Below are 21,111 nucleotides of genomic sequence, written 5' to 3'. Positions count from 1 at the left end.
GCTCTTAAATGTTGTTAAATTCAGTTAAATGTTTCTTATGTATTATAAACCCATCAGCAATAGGCCTAGTTCTTTTTCAGGTTAACACTGAATAATTTTCATACACAGTTCTGTATTTGAGGAAGCGATCTAGACATAGCACTTTCTACACTGTCCGTCATGGGAATAGCGAGGTGCTCTACGCCTGTAACTTGTGTCACTTACTAAGCTGCTGAGTCGTTGAGCTGATATTCTGCTGCCCTTGCAAAGCAGGCCTGGATCCCGCGGTCTTTCCACAGTTGTTTAATGAGTTCAACCAATTTGGAAGACATGTCACCATCCTCTAGAGTTGTTGCCATGGCACACAGTTGTCTTTCATCTTCCTAAAGATAAATTTCAGTAAGTATTATGGAAACATACTGTGCCTCTCCACGTCCTTGAAGATGAGCTTGTTTTACGATGAATTGCAGGGGCAGAGAAATTTCTCATTTTCACAATTTTTTGCCATTTAGCTGTACTCGCCTGCGCATGTAAACATCCTTTTACAAGCTTGCTTCCCTTTAGTTAGTACCAAGGGTAGACCTACATGATACAGTGTGTTCCTTTTTTCTTTTTTGTGCATACAAGGTCTCAGTTTCATCTTACCAGAGGTGTTCACAAAAGATCTGACCTGCAAGGAGGGCTTTTATTGTTAAAGAGAATAGTTATGTATCATAAAGTAAATTGAAAATGATGCTTAAATATATTTTAAATATATTAAAGCAGAAATATATTCTTTTTTAATATATTTGGAAAAAAAAGTTTGGATATATTTGGAATTTTTTTTCTAGCTCTAAAGTGCCATGAGAAATGTGGCAAAGTGAATGTAGCTAGTGAATGCATTTCCTATCTGATTTCTTCTTTGGGGAAGAAGAAACTTGTAATTGAAAAAAATTCCAAATATTTTACATGAATTATTCTCTAATTTCTTCCTTTTGCAGTCAACCCCAAAAGACTTCAGGCAATTCATTATATTTAAAATATTTCTTTTCAGTAGTTAATAGCTTAGAAATGTATTTTAAATAAAGAGCATGATTAAAAATAGGGTCATTTGGTACGCAGTCACAGCAGTGGATAATTATAGAAAATAATTACTTCCTAGCCATAAGTAGACAACTGAAGGGACTTTTAGTCAATAGTCTCAGTAGTAGAAATGTATTCTGACAGACACTATTTGTTTTGACAGGGTACATGCTTTATTCAAAAATAGAAAGCATCTTCACAATAATTTGTAACAAATTTATATTAGGAATGTAATTTTTCTTTATGTTTTGCTAGAAACTGCAGTTTCAGGAAACTTTGTAAAAATCAGAGACTGATCAAAAATAAAACACTACCAGTTTTCAAAAAAATTGAAATTTTAAAAGTTAGAATGGAGTAAAAAGGAAAAAGAAAAAACCATAGAAAAATACATTCAGCTGAAAGAAAAAGGAGGAGGGCAATACATTAAACAAAATGTTCCCCTTTACATTAAACAAAACCAGCTCCATTCTATACACCCATCCTCTAGTTAAGTGCCCCGACCAAGAGAACTGACTCATGCTTTCCTGTGTATGCTTCTGCTTGCTCTCCACAAATGCTCTCCAGAGTGCACCGTTGTTCAGGTTCAAGGTAAGAGTTGGAATGTGCTGTTTTTCAAGATAACACATATCATCTAATGATTATAATCCTATGATGTTCGATCTGAAAGCTGAGTGGCCTACAAGCCTTGAGCTCAGAATGTCCCAGTTAATGAGTTCATTGATTATTACGCAAAAGCTGATAATTGTGGATTTTGTTGCTTACGTAAAAAAGAAAGCAGCAGATTTAGTTTATCATAACCCTGCTATATATAATGTTTTGATTGTCTCTGACATTCAGATAAAATTTCAATGTTTTTCATAGCAAAAATAGATTACAATGGATCTTTAGGAAGAAAAAAAAATCCCCTCTTTCCAGAACAGATCTTGTTCAAAGTGACATACTGAGGAACTTTAAAGCTTGCTAAGAAGTACAGGCAGCCCTGGAATGTGGAAGAACCCATTGCTTCCTGTGCCCAAGAAAGACTCAGTCAATGCCTAAATGACTTCAGGCAGCTAAATCTGGACCAGAACTGAGCAAGGACAAAGTCCAGCAGAAATCAAGGCTCATATCAAAACCACACAAACTCATAAATACCTCGTGATTTTACAGAAAATCTAAATTAACTTCATTTTTGGAAGAAGGAGCAATGTTTAGTAGCCAGTCGAATGTATGTGACTGAAATTTCCACTTTCTTTAAAACTCAGAGCTAGGCTCTTATGTGGTTCTGGGGCAAAAGAAGGCAGGCACTGCAAATATTTTATACAGGTGTAGTTAGCTGTATTCCTAGAGGCCTATTGCCAATGTCTATGAGAGTAAGAGTAGGCTTGTGCTATAAATGATAAACTTAAAATAGCTGATTTTTTTTTGCATTTGGTTATGTATAATGTGTAAAGATAATCTGAACTGTTTAATATACTTTTTCCCAGGTCTCAAAGTTGTGAAATCCCTAGAAAATCAGTTCTCTCAAAATGACATGGATTTCTGCAAAGAATTTTGTAGCCTGCATTCAGTGATCATTGCTACTTCAGTTTTGTAAAAGTAAATGCATACAAGGAAGAAAAAAAGTTTGTATCTATTTTGCATAGTGATAGACCACACATGGGTATTTGTCAAAATGTCAACACTTTCTTTTTCTCATGGGCTTCCTTTCATATTTTACATTTCATGTTGAAATTGTAGTCTTCAAATCATATTGCTGCTTGCAATGTGGGTTAGAGCAGTCACCTTTTAGAAGTGGTTGATACTTGATTGATGCTTATGTCTGAGAAGCTGCTCCATGGTCAACTCCTGAAACAATGACCACTCTATACAAAAACCTGAAGCACGAAATTACTGGAAGTGCTCAGCTTGGACACCTGGGAAAAAAGCTTTACAGTTTTGATAATCTCTGTAACTGTTTGTTCCAAGTGAAAAGAAAGTGCTGGGAAAAAGATGATTAAGTAAGGACTGCCCAACCCTACGGACTCTGATCAAGCACTTTTCGCATATTGGACTAAAGAAGTGTGGATTCAGATCTTTCTATTGCTTCCAAAGTCACTTATGTATGCCCTTGACATGGTTTAAGACAAGATGATTTGGAACAGCCAGCATGGATTTACCAAATGCAAATCATGCCTGGCTAAACTGGTTGCCTTCTACAATGAGATGACTGGCTTTGTGAACAAGGGGAGAGCTGTTGCATATCTTAGCTTCAGCAAGGCCTTTGACACATTCTCCTGCAATATCTGTATAGCCAGGTTGGTGAGATATGCACTGAATAAGTGGGCAATAAGGTTGATGAAAAATTGATTTGATCTTTGGGCTCAAAGAGTTGCAGTGATCAGCAGTACAGAGTCCAACTGGCAGACAGTTACCAGTGGCATCCCTCAGGATGGGCCAGTACGAGGGCCAATACTATTTAATGTCTGTTTAATGACTTGGATAGTGGGAGAGAATGCAACTTCAGCAAGTTTGTAGAAGACACAAAATTGGAGGGGGTGGTTACACTGGAGGGCAGAGCTGCTATTCAGAGAGACCAAAGCAGGCGGCAAACATGAGCTGGCAGGAACCTTGTGAAATTCAGCAAAGGTGGTCAAAATCTGGAGCAGGGGCCCAGATTGCAGCAGGGTGATGTGAAATTTCCATACTTGTCTGGATCAACTGAACATGACCCTGACCAATCTGATCTAATTGGTCCAACTCAAAGCAGGTTAGATCAGAGGACCTCAAAATTTCCCTTCCAACCTGAGTTTTTCTATGGTTTTATGATTTCTGTGGCTAAAGAAATAAGTTTGATAAGTTGGTATACCCTAAGTTTGTATTTGCTAATGATATCCCAAGGGAAAAATGATGAGTGAACAAGTATAAACTTCTCAGAAAGTTTGGTAGGGCTGAGAAAGTAGGCTGAAGTACCTGGGCATAGGTAGAACATATTTCAAGTGCAGAGGACAAATGCAGAGTCTGGACCTTGTAGTGAATATTGGAGACTCTGAGCTAGGACCTGTGGCTAAATTCTGCTAGGTTCAGCTGTCTCAGGCCATGTATAGTCTAGCAGATGGGTCTCTAGGCTATAAGGTCCAATTACCATATGCCATTTTAATGAAATGTAAACTGCTGGAACTGAAAGCTCATTTCATTTAAGTGGATGCAATTCACTTTAAAGCAAACCTCTGTGGAACAGGCAGAATTTGCCAAAACTAGAACCAGCTGATATTCTGGGAGGCCTTTGAAAAAATTTCAGGAAGATCTATATTACAAGCAATAGACCGATCATTGCACTGAACAGAAAGATATGTCTTTTCCCTTTACTTCTCTCCCTTTCATTCCAGCTGATCACTGTGAGAGTTCTGCATGGAAGGACAAACTATACTTCTCTGCAGTGTCAGTGACGGTGCTGCTTCCATACAGCAGGGGAGATCTCTGTCCCAGGAGCAATGCAAAACTTAACTGTTCCCAACATGTCTAAATGACCATTCCTTTCATGGCTCGGCCCCAATATTTATTCATAAAATGGAAATATTCATTGCATTTCTCAATAGCAATGAATAATTGGCCAAGAATCCATGAAAAGGCTTTTTTCTTTCATATGTTTTGCAGGTTGAACATTTCCTTTGTAACAGAAATGGCAATTTATGCATTAAATGCATTAAATTATTGCATAACAAAGTTTATACAAAGTTCTCAGGCATCAGTCTCGAGAAAATGAAAATAAAGAAGGATATCTTCTCACAGGTATAACTCAAATAGTACTTAGTTTCCACTATAATCAAGTAAACACTGAACTCTCTTACTCTGTTCTACTAGTCCCTAATATTATATTACCAAAATAAATAAATAAATAAATAAAAAGCCTATTTCAAGAGAAAAGACATCATACTTACAATTCTAGCTGGGTTTTCATAATTGATCCCTAATACAGTCATTGCTTTCACAATAGACAGGATAGACTGCAATGCATTACTGTAAATCACAGGTCTGAACTCCATGCGTTCCTGGTATGTGAAACCGTCTTTATGGATGATCCTGTTGTGAAAATATTTTTTAAAAAAAGGTTTATGATATGCTTTAAAGGAGAAAGTCAAGAAAAAATGGATCAGATGCTGTTGAGGTCTATGTAAAAAACACAAATTGAATCCATCTGGCCCTCAGAAAAGCATCCATCAAAGGTAAGAGTAGATCTGCCTGTTCTGCTGGAAGTTAATGAACAACAGTTTCTGTAGCCTTATGTGGTTAGACTTATGAGGCTAGGTTTTAACTCCCCAGTCTGAGAGAACTGTTTTACCTGTGGGTCAATAGAAGATAACCTATGGTGTGTATCTAGAACAAGTCCAGGACTTTCCACGTTCCTGTAGATGGGATGGCAGTGCAAGATGTCTAGTTGCACGTTTTCTGTTACTGGGAATCTATTACCTTAGTTCTGGGTTCTCACTTTATTTATTTAGTCACTCTCATTTTTAACCTGAAACTTATCTAGACTAGAAAAAATCTTGCAATGATATTTATACACTGTGAGATACTTCCTCAAGAAATTATTTCATTTTTCATGTTTCTTTGTAAGGCAGCTTCACTCTGTGAAAAAATTCCAGTTACTGAAAGGTGTCCAGAAAGTTTGTCCCATATTCCAAATCATGGATGAAGAAACTAAATAGTAAGATCAATTAATCTAATTCTGAGAGATAGATTATAATTTCATAGTCTTCCCTTGCTGGGGAATGACATATGGTTAAAATGCTCCAAGATCAGTATACAGATTTTACCATGATTCAGAGAGATGTCTTTTTTCATTCGTTATGATAAGGAAGAAAACTTAATCTGTTTTGGCATAGTTTACTTTCAATGAGCAGAGCACAAACTGCTTTGGCTGGGAAATACTTACCAGAGCCAGGGCTCTATTCTTCCTCACCTCAGTTGTTCAATGGTGAAAGCGACGCAATTAAGCAAACAATTCGTGTTTTTTTGTTTTGTTTTGTTTTTTTTGCCTCTTGCCAGAGATATAGTCTGAACAGAGTTATACAAGCAGAAAGGGGAGATGTGAAAGCATCTGACCGTTTAGCCCAGAACGAGTACAGATGCCTGTCATGGGGAGACTTTCCCTGCAAGGGTAAAGTCAACCCTGTCAGAAAACAGTTCACATGTACCCCCCAAAAATCTCCAAGAAAGTCACAATAGAATATGCATTAATCTTAACACCTCTGTGACCCACATATGTCAGAAAAGTCAAAAGATACGTTCTCGTATCTGTAAGAATAGCAAGTTGGAAAAAAAAAAGAAAGTTCTCTAGGTGTTTCCACAACCACTTTTAGAACAGGGAAATGTATAAATTCCGTTTTGAAACTCAGTTTTTTGAATGCTATTTTCAGCATGAATTCAAATGAACTTGTGAGACTCAAATGAATCCTTTTGACTTGAGAGAAAGATTCAGAGGAGTTGTCTCTGTGTTGCAGTGTGGTATACTAGTGGACATTTTTTTTGCCATCATCTGAAACATCCAGGTATCCCTGTGTAAACAGTGGTTTGAATGAAATAAAAAGACTTGTGGAGTGGAAAGGCTTATTCACCTGGGAGAAACTAATGTATCTGCATAGTAATGTACTGGCTACTTTTAGATTATCACTTGGGGTTAGTCTGTGGCCTGTGTATCTAGTACCATGTAGCCCAGAGCATCCCACTGATGTAGGTGATCTCCTTTAATGGGTCAGATTGCCTTTAATGGGAAATCAATTTGGTTGATCATCAAGAAATGTTGAACCTTATACTGGTACTTAAGTTTAAGTGTATGTACTGATGCTTAAGTGTATTCTCACTCTTACCCTTCTTACCTGTAAAAGCAGGCGTTTTTCTATAAATAGTGGAAAGAAATGCATGGAAACTCAACACCTCAGAACATGCAAACCTGAGCTTGGCCTAAATGCTTTGTGTGCAGCGATGGGAGACGTAGTGTTTTGGGTGTGGTTGCAAAAATCTGGGATGATAGTGAAGGAAAGGCCTCAACACTTAAAATCCCCAAATGACTATTCTGTTTGGTTTTTTTATACTTTCCCTTTGAAGAACAAAGGGAGGAAGAAAATAAAAATCCTGAAATAAAACCAGATTCTGTAATTACAGAATGAAAACTTGTTTTTGCTTGAGGCTTCTTATTTTTTTTTTTAATGTCCTCTGGCAGAATGTAGGTTAACCAGCCTGTTAAATCAGTAGTGAATTTTGCTGCTCTTTTTAAAGATACAACATTCTTAAGAAAAGATTTTGAAACAGTGATGCCATCTTGATATGGCCAGATGCTATCTTGATATGGCTTTTTATCAACTGAGAATTTAGTTACCTGATTGTCCTTGCAAAAATAATAAAATAACCCACTAGAAAATACATGCAGGTTGGTGAAGGAATGAGATGTTAGGTTAACAGTCATAATATCTAAATTTTGTTTGTATTGGAGTAAAAAATTCAGTCTTCTGTTTTTTCTTTTTTTTAATGGAAGGGGGGCTTTTCACCAGATAGGTGAAGTTGATTCAGTCTCAACAGGCATGATGAGTTAACAAATATTGCAGTGTCTCATGCTTTTCATTTGTTTTGCTATTCTAACTCTGATTTCTATAAAGTAGATTTGTACTGCTAATTTATGGCATAGCACAGAAATACTCAACTTGGCTTTAAACAAGTTAGCTCACATGTTGGAAATGATCCACCCAGAAGCAGAAAGCTCTATAGAAGCTTATTTTTTCCTTTTCAGTTTTCCTTCACAACCAAACTAGCTCTCCTAAAGCTCTGCAGCATATCTATATTTTGAGCATCATAAGATACTGTGTGAAGCTTAGTGGAAGGATTTAACTTTGGTTAAAATCTTGAGTCTGGAAAGAATGATATTTGTGAATTAGAAAAATATATTAATAGTAGTAGAATAAATCTGATTAACTGATTTTGGTGGAAAACTGTATTTTCAGCAAAATCACCTTTTTGTGAACAGTTTGGAGCCTTCCCTGGAATATGTTATACTTTGCTTAAAAAAAAAAAAAAAACTAAAATAGTCGTCTTTACTGAAAAGTTCCCTTTTTTAGAAAAAAAAAGGCCTTGATTCTGATTGAAAGTTGACATTTTCTCTGAAAAGTGATAATTTCCATCAACAATTTTCTTGGAAAATAATTCATATATACAGTTGGATTGACAGGTCATATATGCACAGAGCTTTAATGGTAACTCTCAGCTTTGCAGTTGTCTTCTCCTTCCTCCATGCTCTTAAGGGTTACCAGCCTTCTTAAAATCCCCAGTTTAGAGGAACGGCTTTAATCTGTTCCTACCTGGTGAGGTGCTCAGTACAATTTGAATGGGACTAAACCTGTATCTCATTGGCTTGCTGAAGAGGGAGCCTCTCCTGATTTATGCTCACAACAGAAATAAAATCATCCACTATTTAACCAGAACAAAAAAAGTTAGCAAAGTATTTGATAGACTCTACTGTGCCACGGTGAATCTATCTTATTAGAAAATGAGCTGCCTAAATAGTAGAAAATTGCTTTTATGACATAGTATCTTTTACTTCACTCTTTAAAATTTGTTGGTGAAGATATGAAATAACTAGGAGAATTTAAATTAGGAATCATGTGAGCTATTTAGTAAAACACCCTACTTAATGTTTGCATGGTATTAGATTGGTGCTTGCAGAGTGGTGTCATGTTTAAACAATTACAATGACTGTGACTCTGCAGTTTTGTGATTTCTTTTTTGCGTTTGCCTAGGTCTAGGAAACAGACCTGGACACTGTCTATTAAAATAAGGCTAGATAAAACAGTGATATTTTAGCTGCTTAGATAGTAAAGGAGGATTTTTTGTTGCCCAAGTATGACCTCTGGAATTCAGGTGGATTATCTATTTAAACCAGATACAGAATTAATATTTTGGCTTCCCTTAAAAGAATAACATGAATTAATGTAGTTTTAGCCTGTTTTATTATACATGAAAAAAGAGTTTGATGTTAAATTGTAAATATGGGGGCAGGGGGTAGAGGGGGAAATGAATTTGGCATCTCTTTGAAGCCAAGGGAAATATAGGTACTGACTTCAATTTGTGTGCACTGGTCCATGCCGAGCAAACATCTACCACAAGTATTCTTGCACTAGATGTGTGGTGCAGTCACAACATCTTCCTAACCAGATGCTCAGTTAGAATTTGAACAGGGATCCCTGCATTTGAGATGGTCCAGCCTGCTTTTACCCAGCTTGATTGTTGTATGAATGCTTTTTGGGGTGATTCTTTCCTTTGTAAATATGTTTTCATGATTGCCCCTACACCAGCTAGGTCAGGGGTAGCAGGTGCTCGTTGTATAGGCCTGCAGCTAAATACAGTGTCATCTGGTCTGTGGGAAGCGTAAGAACAATCTTACTGGCCACAGGCAGGAGCTCAAATAGAACTGTGGAGACCAAGAATGATCTACAGAGCCCAGTTTGAAAAAAAAATGGCTTGCCGCTATTGTTATAGAATGTGAATATTCAATATTTTCTCTTGAAATACAGTGAAATCAAATGAAACCAGTAGGGACCACATTAACACTGAACACACATTAACATTGAACACAGGGAGATAATTCATGTAATGTGTAATTAAACTGTGGAACTGCTTGCCGTGTAATACTGTGGTTGTTATTAGTTTGTATGGGTTCAGAAAGAGATTCAGCAGAAATGTAGGAACAAATTATCTGAAGACTATTAAGCACAATGATACTGTCTCTGGTTCAGGATGGTGGCTGCGTCACAGGTCAACAGACACTGGCAGGGTACACGGGCAAAGCGTTAGTGTGTGCTTGCTTGTCTATTAGCTACTGCAGGAGATTGAACGCTAGGGGGATCTGGAATGGCTGGTTGTCTTTTGCACTTGTGTTCTCACTGCAATACTGTAACTTCTACTGAAACCAGTAAAATTGGAATCGGACCAGTGCATGATTTGATCAGACAGATTTGACTACCAGAGCAGCTGTGTGTCATCAGTCATTTTGTATTTCTCTTTATGTGGTTGAATAAGAACTTGATTTTAATAATGTTTCTTTGCATTTTATTCAAATAAATATAAATATTGTACATTAGCTACATAACTTATACTACAAATACCCAAATCCAACAACTGATATGAATATTCATATACTTACTTCATTTGTTTTACAATAGTGCTCTTTCCTGACTCTCCAGCACCTGCAGAAGGGAAATGTTGAGGAAATGTGATACATGAATAACTACCAAGTATTAAAAATAACTCTGTGGCATACATAAATGTGCATTTATGAAGAGACATTCAGATGTTTTAGATCCCCCTTCTTATAACTATAATCCTCCCTTGTTTTCATTCAAAGACTTAAAATGAAATCTTGGTACAAAAGTATTAATTCTGAAAGGAAAAGAACATTTGCAAAGTACATTTAGCCAATTAAAAGAAAAAAATATATGCTCTTTTTAATTATTAAAAAAGTAAAATATGGGACACATTTTGATTTCATCCCTGTCAGCTAGGCAGTTTGGTCAGAAAGACATGGAAGAGTTTGATTCAGTGAACAAAATACAGCTTCTGATAGTGTGTGTGAATGGGAAGTGCTTCATTCATTACATGATTTGTAGCTGCCCATTTCAGGTGTATCACACACCGTCTGTAAGCCAAAATAGCCAGTTTCATTCTCTTTAGTTAGTCTCTTTAAACAGCTGGAAAATGGAGTGCAGAGATTTGTGTGTGCTCTAGCTCATGATGCAAAAGCAGCATATGGGCAAATGATACTGGTATTTTGCCACTTTCTCTACCTCATGGTCATCTGCTGTGAAGTAGCGTGGACAGAGATGGGAAACCCACAGTCTTGCAAGAGATTCAGCTAGGGAATGATTCTGCAGTAAATCTCTATGCTTGTCAGAGGTACAGGCATTTAATTGACAGGCAGTTGAAGAACTAAGGCTTCGATTTGCTCAGATATGGAATTAAGTACAGTGAGTTTGGCTTTCCTATCTCTTGCAAAGTGAGTGATATGCACAATACAAACCTTTTCCTTTGGAAATCAGTGTGAGCGGCTATCAGTGAGCCACAGTGAGAGTGGTGAGGAACGGGGCTTGGCAAGACCTGACAAACCTTACCCAGGTTTTGAAAGCACCTCAAGAGAAGATTTAATTTTGAATATGAATCCATGAGACAGGATTCTTCATTGTTCTACTCTTTGCAGACTATCATTTATCTCACTGGACAAAGTATCAGATACTTTTGATAAAATACAAAATCTGGGACATACTGTTCTACCTGGAGGCTTCTCAATGAGTCGAATGAACTCATTACCAACTTTCTAAACAGATTTTGTAAAACTAATAATATTTAAATGACAGGGATGCAGATGCATCACAACAAACAGCAAACCACATGCAAAACATTTTCTAAATCCTATGATGTGAAGCAGCAAGTGCTAGAGAAAAACACCAAGCCTATGCAAAGTGGGCTGATGCTGCCATCTGCCACAGTTTGGAAAAAATGACTACTTTGTCAACAGTGGTTTGCATTTGCAACTTGTAAATTTGCTATATCATTCATTATCCTCCCAATACCCTTCTGAAGAATTTGGTAAAGCCCGTCAGCAAGGCAGCATTTGCTACATTTTTTTTCCTAGGGAAAAGAGAGCTGTTCTGACACTGCAGACATTCACCTCATGGAAAGAGGCCAGAAAGCATAATATCCAAGTGAACCTGTCTTCCAGATCAGAAAGACAAAGTTGAAATAGAATAGTAGGAAAACTTTTATCTTATGGGTGTGTTTTTGTACCTCTGTTCATCCGTAATTTATGATCCAAAAATGCCTTAATCAAAATAACAAACCACTCACAAACTTTGGCTTTGCTGCAGAGTATCATGTCAGCTGTAGCTATATTTGCACCCCAGGAAGCTGATCAGAAACAATTTATTTTGCACCTGCTTCCTTTCTTTCTCCCCCGTCACGTGCAGTCTCCTTGTCTGGCCAGGACATCAGGCTGAGAGCAGGGGAGACAGCACCGTGTTTCTACCTCTCTCTGCATCCTTCCACTCCAGGGAACGGCAGCAAAACTACAGAGGACCCAGCACCATCGTAGCCCATAAATGACTACCCAGAGAGCGGGAGGCCTTTGTTCACTCCTGCTCCCCTTCAGGAGGCAGCAAAAAGGGCAGTTATAAGCTAGCAGATTTTCTGAATAAAATACAGGGGCTAGCACTATATCCAGGGCTTAGGCCAAACTCAGTAATGTCCCAAAGCTTGGAAAGTTTAATTAACTTTCGAAAATCTGTCTCTCTTGATGCAGATGTGTAGCTCAGCCTGACAGGAAACGGTGCTCATATGCCATAGCTTGTATTTTGCATTTCATATACTTAAGATCTTCTAGCTTTTTCAGCTATTATTTCTGATTTGTACCTTTCTATTTGGATGCAAAGTTTACTTGAGATGGATACCTCAGAAATAAAGGCCCAGAAACATCAGCGTATGCCTGAAATTCTGGCCCTGATCCTGGGAGCTGAAAGATGTCAGCGCTGCCAGTAATGTCAGTTGGAGATGGTCAGCATATCTCAGCATTGATTGCACCCCAAATGCCACTTCCCCTGTCAAAAATTTATAGTGAATTAAGCAAATCTTTGGTCTTTGATAAAGTGAGAAACTGAAAAAAGGGAAGGTTTGGCAGATTACTTATATCAATCCTCTGAGTAGATGTTAAAACTCAGATTTAGATTCGATGGTTCCTAGCACTCAGATTCATACTCAGCTCATCAGATATGAGTACATGGGCAAATACCAATCCACCCCTTGTGCAGGAGCTCTTCAACTTTGTCTGCCCAATAACCTACACCGTGGGGAGGAGAGAGAATCTGACCTACAGTCCCATGATTGTGGCATTCCCCAGAGCTACCCGAATGCCACAAATATAGGGCTGCTGTCTATTGTCTGAGAGTAAAAGAAACATTTTTCACTGGGATAAATATTCATTAAAAATCATATCTGGGTATAAGTGTAAGGAAGGGTTATAGTGCCTAGTGTTTTTGTGGAATGAAGAGTTAAGAGGTCAAGTGTGCATAGACATTCAGATTCCTGAGCCAGTTTTGAACCATCTCTGAACCAAATCTGTGACTCTATCCAAGTTCAATTACATGCTTTTAGTTCTTCCTTTGTGTTTAAATGAGTGGCTAAAAACAACTGGTTTCTTAAAGATATGCTAGACCAGCTTGTGATATCTTTCAAATCTTTTCTTAAAAACTATTTCAATAGGAATTCTGAACAACGATGCGTCTTGGAGATGTTGTGGGGTTTTTTTTAGGCTCATTTACACAATGACTATTGAGAATGGTGGTTTCTTTTTTTTTTTTTTAAGTATTTGTCCTTAAGCCACATATCTTTAAATGCAAAACAGAAGCTTGGTTGGATTCACTTTGCTTACCAACTGATACATTTTTGAATACATAAAATTGTTCATTCTTTGTTATATTCTTTTTCAATTTTTAATAATTATTAATGAACATTATCCTTTAAAATTACCGGAGGACCAAATGAATTCCTTCTGAAAATGATTCTGCTGAAGTTAATGGGAAAACTTTAGTTCAGTCTTTATAGCAATGCTGGTCTGTTATGTTTAGCCATTTGTATATAAACACATTACACTTACCAACCAAATGTTATTAAGTAGTTAGAAAATAGTTTGAATATGTTTTAAGTAATATTACCTATTACACAGTGTCTAGTGTAGCTAACAGCAATGGTGTTTCAGAGTTTCCTGGTAAAGGATAAGCTCTATTTAAGTCCAAACCAGTAAGATATAGATATTACCATAATCGTCTGTCTGCGCTGTTAGAGGTGTGGGGGTACTGCAGGAAGAGACGTGGAAAGATTCACAGAGTAGATACCTAATGTGGATATGCTCAAAAGTCAACAGAGAGAAACAGGCAACGCCAGACAGTGGTTCATCCACCTACGATCTGAATCATTATCTGAAAGTGCCCTTTTTTCTCCACTGACTGCAGAGGGAGGTGAGGGCAACTGGACTCTTCACTTCGTTACCTCAGTGAGATGGTTAAAATTGTATGGTATGAAACCACCACCAGCTCTTATAGTAATTTTTACATGTGAACACTATTTTAGTGCAACTCATGTATATAACATTAATAGACTTATTTATAAACTTACATATATCTTTACAAATTTAGTTTGTAAAAAATCAGCACTTAAATTCACGTAGCTGGTGAAAATTGCCTTCCCTCAAAGTTACTGTGTTACCATCTCAAATGCAAGTAATGCTAATTGTGGTTCATTTCACCTAACTTCAGTTGACTAAAATTAGTTATCTAGACTAAAGTTGTTATATCGACTTTTCTAGAGTCACAAAGGGATACAGATGCCTAAAAGACTGGTCAAGGCAGGCCTTTTGAGGGTGCCACCATCAGCTATGCAGAAAGCTTTGATGACTACTATAGTTTCACACCTGACATCAAGAGGGCTAAATTTAAGTGAGCTTAATTCAATTTTTAGAGTACAATCTTTGGATGAGCTAACAGGATACTAAAAGTGTTATGTGCTAATGGAGTTGTAACTCAAGTTAATTTTCATGTAAAAGCAAGCCCCGGATGATCCAAAGCAATTGTGCTAAATCTGCACAGGTAGCCAAAATGCAGTGCGTAACTGACTTTTCTGCCCAGAAGTAGCAAGGCACCAGAAGGGTTGTTCCTGTATGTGCCCTGAGAAGTTTAAAGCTAAACTCAGCAAGCTTATCTCTTAAGTAAACTCATGTAGGATTCACAAACAAAATATTTCCTGAGTGAATTACCCTAAAGATATCTAGGAAATACAGCTCTTTTCTTTAACAAAGCAACATGGGGGAAAGCAGTGATAGTGGCACTGACCACCTTTTTCTCTAAGCTTACATGAGCTGGAAAATATATAAACAGTCAGTGTGTTTACACTCCCAGTTTGGCTCGCTTCCCATTTTTCTTCATAGCTTTATTGCCTTGCCCACACCCTAGTTAGCTCCCACATTTCTTCCTGGAGATCACTAAATAATTTCCATCAGGAAGAAAACAGCCGGCATAATGTTTGCTGCCACATCCTCTCCCGAGAGAGGCTGTAAAGTAGCACGCTGTTTGCTTTGGACAGGCAGCCCGCGCGTAACAGCAAGCAGCGTGCCGCCACACATGCCTGTGCGCGCTTATGCCCTGTCCCCGGGCACGGCACAGCGCCTTCGGCACTGCCTTGTAAAAACAGCAACCTAGCAAAGCATAACCTGGCTCTCCTGTGGATACTTTGAACTGAAAAAAACCCCAAAACAAAAAAAACCCCAACCAAATCCCAAGCCCATTATGTTTCAGAGCACATGGAGGTTGCAGAGAAGGCTCAAGAAGAAGTGCTACGCAGTGGGGATGCAGGCATCAGCTGCAAAGACCCATCCCTGCGCAGGGCACACGTGAACGGACAGACTAGCCTCTATAGTGCGGGCCACAAAAACACATAGACAGAGCAGAAATAGGGATAAGACTGGAGAAGGTCTTCAAAGAAGAAGGTCTCCAAAGTTTGTGAAAAATCTCTTGAATTTGAAGGCAAACAACCCCCAAACATCAGTTATAACTTGGCTCTCCTATTTTTCTAAGCAGAATTTATTTGAATAGTTGTAGAAAGAGTGCAAGCCCCTTTCAAGATCAGCATCTGTTGAGATGTTGAAGAAGGGGTTTTATTTAATAAGCTGCTCTTCTGTCTCAGAGAAAGAGTTATTACCTCTTCATAATTATTAGTTATGTGGAAATTTATGTGGTTTAGGAAAGTTCCCAGAAGTAAAGGTAGGTAAACAATAAAAAAAACCCTATTGCCTGAATATTTTGTTTGAAATCTGTCACAAAATCCACTGACTAACACAGCAACAGGCAGGAAAAAAAAAATCTTCCAAGTCAGAAAAGGTTTCACACGTCTGCCTGAGCCTTTCCTACACCATTCAGAGCTCTAGAAATGTGAACTAGACTGGAAATTATAAGAGTGATCTTTCTGGTCATGTTACCAAGCTGAACAAACTTTCTCCATGAAGAAAGAAACTTGAGAAAAAAATGTAAGTGCTTTATTAACTCTCTGCCCTCTTGAGGGGGTTTCATCTTTAAATAACCCCCAGAAAAATACTCAGTGTATTCCAGCCAATAGGATTATTGGACAAATTGTGGGCTCTGAGTCCACTCTTTGCTTCCAGTGCAGGTGTTAATAACAGGAACTTAAGCCCGACTTCAGTACTACTCTAGCTGAGCAGGGTTTGATCCATCTGACTGGTTTTAAATGCCTGCACCATAAACACCTACATTCAGAGATCACACCTGTAGTCACGAAAGCCCCCTATAGTCAGTGGAGAAAAATACTTGCTTCTAAGACACAATTTTTGTCACCCTGAAGCAGAGGTTTAAATGAAGTTGGGTGAGTTGTGCTCTAAAAGTAGCATTTCTTGGTGAAGTGAGCTCAGGGTGAGCAGCTCGGGTGAAGGTTTTTGATGCCCTACACTCCCAGAGCGCAAAGAATCACCCCCGGAAACTGGAGGCAATGAGGCCGTGGAATAAGGCTTTGAAAAGAAAAAAGTTCAAAGTCTTAATGATTATCTAAACTGAGGCAAAATTCTTATTACTGTGAAATGGCACTGTTCTCGGAGTACTGTTAGTATCAGCTGGTTTTGCAGTGTTTCAGATGTGTGTTGTGCTGTACAGACAAACAGACTGCAGGCTGGCTTCCGACACCACCTACAAGCAGTGTGACCCAGTGAGATATGACTGAACTATGCTTTTTGATACAAATGAAATAAAACTTTCACCTTGGAGTTTGCTTCAGACTGATAAAAGCAATCAGATTTTCTGGAAGTACAGATATGCAGGGGATAGGTTTGTGGACAAGACAGGGAATTGGGCAGTCTTTACAGCATAGGCGCACCTAGCACAGAGGACTTAAACCTTCTGGTGCTTGGCCAATTTGTGAAGAACATTGGAAAATTGCATTTTCCTGTTGCCCCTCTCCCTGAGCTTGTTCGATAAATAGCAAAATACAAGCTATAAATAGCAAACTGTCAGCTCATCAGTGATAATGTGTTTGCCCAGATCATGGAACTTGAATGTAATTGGATGTGGTCTTTAGTTTCTGTATATAATTTCGTTGCTGTAAAGTAACCTACCAAAGAACACAGAGAGACCAGGCTAGATATTAAGTCGTCCTCTCAGGGAATGGATAAAATAGATTTTGTTTTACATTTTAATCATATGAACATTACGATCTAACTGAAAAACTTATAATATGCATATACAGTTTTTTTCTGAGTACTTTCTACCAATTTTCCCATTGCAAAAGAAACAATGGTGACATCTGGTCCATAAGATAGAGGCAACATATGGTCTGAATGAATAGAAATCTGTTTGTCTGTAAATCTTTTCCTGTGAATCTCAGCATAATCACAGTTAGAATATATCATAATAAATTGGCTTCCTTTTCATTCCTATGAGACAAATTAAACTTTCTTCAAAAGCTTGTTCATAGCATGGCTATGTGTACATTTCCTAGTGCTTAAACTCAGTCTCATTCAGTGCTTAAACTGTTTGTTTTGTTTTGTTTTTTCTTTTCTTCCATGATGGGACTAGTCTGATTGACTTGCATGGTGCTGCCCTTGATTTACACACTGTGAAAGTGGAATTATTTCTAAGATCACCTCATAGGTATGGAAAGATAACAGGCTCAGACCAGAATAATCTAAAATTTGGAAAAATTCCAACCTTAGACCTAGACCTGAATGCAGTGGATTTAATCCTCTCCTATGTGGCCATTTCATTGGTTGACTGTGGAAAGGGATATCTGGTGCCTCTTACGAACATTGGCTCAGCAGTCGTGATTCCAGGTGTTCAAATCGACACACGCAGGGGCACAATAACTTTGCACTAGGCTCAAAACAGACCTATGTTTTGTTCTCCTTTTTTTCTAAGACCAAGCAAATGCAAGCTCTTAAGTCTATATTCCTTTTTTTCCTCTCTGATATGCATTTTTACTAGATAATTGGTTCCTTGTGATCTATGTCAAAACAGTTGCCCAAGAAGAAAAAAATTCTAAAGTATTGTCAAATTTGAATTTTTATCATGTATAATATGAATTAAAATGATATTGTAGAAATATAACATAAAGAAACCTTTAAAGTATTTCAAATTCCGCTGTTTGCCTTGTTTCATGAAAGAGTGCTTGTATATTTGAGGAAACTGAAATGTCACTTTTGAAATGAATGAAATAGAATTCTATTTCATATAGCTTTCAATTAATCTTAAAGCATATTACTAAAGGTATCTTGAGACTAAAATATTAATAGGGTCAATAAAAGATTGCTTGCATACATTGAGAAAGATATTCAAAGTTCTTAATACTAAATACATACATATATTCTGGGAGGGGTACTTAAGTTTGTGTCCTGGTGCAAGGCAACCTCCAGGACAACAACCAAGGCATGACAGTTTGAGGAACAAAAGTTATTCTTGAGCTGCTTATCCTGCAGATTCCTCTTACAGAATTTCTTGCATCTGCTTAATGGATCAGTATTGGGTGAGGTCAGAGACAGGATATTGGCATAGATGGGCCCCAGTTCTAACTCAGTCTGCTGATTCCTTTTCCTAAGAACACACAGGAAGTATATAATAATATACTTTTCCTGTATTTGAGCAACTTAAGCCTGTCTCAGTTAGGGCAATAGCTTGTATCAAAGTGCCACCTAAGATTTTCATGCTCTCCACAAGACTGAACAACTTTGTAAACTGCAGTCTGAATATCAGTGGTAGATAAAGTATATGAAATTGTTATTTTCCTGTTATTATTTAAGAAACCTACATGGTTGTGTCTACCTCTTCATTCTTTTTCACCAATGATAGTTAGATTCTTAGTAGTTGTAAATAGATACTTTGCATAAAATAGAAGACAACAGAGTTAAGCTGATTCACTCTGGCTAGGGGATCTAGCTCTGTCTCAGCAAGCGAAGAAAAAATAAAACATTTCAATAAAAGGCAGTTTTCCTATTCATTTGGTGAAACAAATGTAAATTCTAATAGCAGACATCATACTATTAGAAGAGAGATATAGAAAGTAGTGGTATTATTATGCTCTTGGATAGTTCTCATAGTCTAAGTAGTATCACAGAAAGGAAAAAAATATATAATTTTTATTTTTCTATTACACAAGCTGGCTGTTAATAAGTAGTTCATAATATGGATTAGAAATAGTCTTCTGTGAGAATAGTCATCTACGTTCATTTCATTTCATCGCCTTCCATTCCCCTATCCACAATATTGTTTCTATACATTGAGAAAAGTGTCTTCCTGCTTCTGCAAAAAGTGAAGTGAAAGAGTTGGAAAACAAACATTTTCAACAGGTGGTGACACCCGTGTATTTTCTATTTAACCAGTTCCTTCACTTAATCCTCCTGCAAATGAATTCATATAGTGGAAAAGAAGAAAGAAGGGAAAAGAAGAAGGGAAAAGAAGATAGAGACAAGAAGAAAGAGAAGCAAAAAAAGAGAAAGAAAAAGAATGCATATTTTGCATAAGAAAACAGCAGAACATTTGTTCTAACAGTATTTGTCATTCATCAAGGTCAAAGATTTATAGTATTTAAAACTGAATACACTTAATGACACAGTCATTTTCAACCATTTCCCTGTGTCTTAATTGGTTGTCTGCAACTTCATGATTTAAAACGGAGTGTCCAAAACCAGAAAACATTCTGTCTGTGTATAAGAGAACTGTTTTTTTCAAATAAAATAGTAAAAGATGGGAAATTCCCTCTACTGAAATGTAATTTCAGTACAAAATAACCCCTCAATGGAAAAAATAATACCAACAATTTCTATTCTTTTTACCCAGCAGTAGTAGTTTGACTGTCCTGGCTTCCCTCTCTGCATCTTCCTGGAGTTTCTTCTCCAGTTCTCTGGACCTCCTGGCCGACTCCTTGCTCTCCAAACTGGCTCCACTGCCCATCTTGAGGTGTTAAATAAAAGCCCTTCTTTGTCCCAGCTGAGTTACTTCTGATTAGGCTATATGTTTTAATTCAGAAGGAGGACAACATGTGTGTTGAGAAAATGTACAAATCCCATTCGATCTCTGCATTCAATCTGCAGACCAAATAGTCTCTTTACATCTGTCACATGACCTGGAGATGCTACAGTCTAGGATTTATATAGGGACATAAATTTGCACTGTTATGATGTCATAGAATTAAAATGATCCATCCTACAAAACGAAGATCCAGATAGTCCTATGTCCTTGTTCAGGCAGGTTCCAGTCTCATGTGCTTCAGAGAAATATGCAGAAAGTCTTGAAACAATAAAGTTGGGAATAACTCAGCTCAAGAAAAAAAATTTCAGTTTGTGAAATACTGTGTTTACCCTGAAGCAAAAAAAGATTCATATGCCTTCAAAGTATTCACTTTTTTTTTTTCTTTCTCAGTGGTCATATCTCTGAATATATGTATTCTCTATTAAAAAAATGCCCAGATTTGGATTTATATAACTGAGACATCAGTTTTTATTTTGAATAATTTACATGCAAAATGTTTGCATGTTCTGCATTTTCATGATATTATGGCAAGTTCCTTTATTTTCTTAAAATAGTTACAGGTACTTCATTGCAATTGTACCATCTATGGGATACCTTTGTATGGCTATTTCTTGGCCATAACATTTTTCCATTTTTCTATAATTTTATTAGCAGCAATAGGCTTTGGCTGAGAGCACCGTACTCCTTTTTGTGTAGAAAGGATACAGGTCAGAGTCTCCCCACTGATATAATTATCTTCTCTTAGTGTATTCGTAATGCAATAGTAATATATAAGTGCATTTTATGGTGGACATATTACTTGGCATGCATTGTCAGCAGTGTATTGAGAAATTATGCTCTGTTATAATTGACACCTGATTATAGTGGGTAAGAAAAGATTTATTATCAGGACTGAAAGGTCCAAAACACTTTCTTTTTGGTCCCTTCTCTTTAGGTTAGGTATTTCAATAAAATAAATCTTAATGGTGTGCAATATTGTAATTAATTAATATTGACTAGT

The 21,111-nt window shown here is 37.3% G+C and overlaps 1 protein-coding gene across 2 annotated transcripts in view; it reads right to left on the bottom strand.

Moving 5' to 3' along the window:
- GNAT3 (G protein subunit alpha transducin 3) overlaps nt 1-20,157 on the bottom strand; it is a 32,614-nt gene extending 12,457 nt beyond the window's left edge. The window contains exons 1-4 of one of the 2 annotated variants that reach the window (XM_064505075.1): nt 19,898-20,157; nt 10,193-10,235; nt 4,941-5,082; nt 205-362 (exon numbers count right to left, since the gene is read on the bottom strand). In XM_064505075.1, the coding sequence (XP_064361145.1) occupies nt 205-362; nt 4,941-5,082; nt 10,193-10,235; nt 19,898-20,033 (479 nt within the window). In that variant the 5' untranslated portion in view covers nt 20,034-20,157. The remainder of the gene's footprint in view (nt 1-204; nt 363-4,940; nt 5,083-10,192; nt 10,236-19,897) is intronic. The other variant, XM_026095019.2, reaches the window with a different exon arrangement.
- Between the last annotated feature and the right edge of the window lie 954 nt (nt 20,158-21,111).

Source organism: Dromaius novaehollandiae, chromosome 1 (assembly GCF_036370855.1).
Source record: "Dromaius novaehollandiae isolate bDroNov1 chromosome 1, bDroNov1.hap1, whole genome shotgun sequence".
In the NCBI taxonomy this organism is placed as follows: domain Eukaryota; kingdom Metazoa; phylum Chordata; class Aves; order Casuariiformes; family Dromaiidae; genus Dromaius; species Dromaius novaehollandiae.
This window is presented reverse-complemented; position numbering and strand designations above follow the sequence as displayed.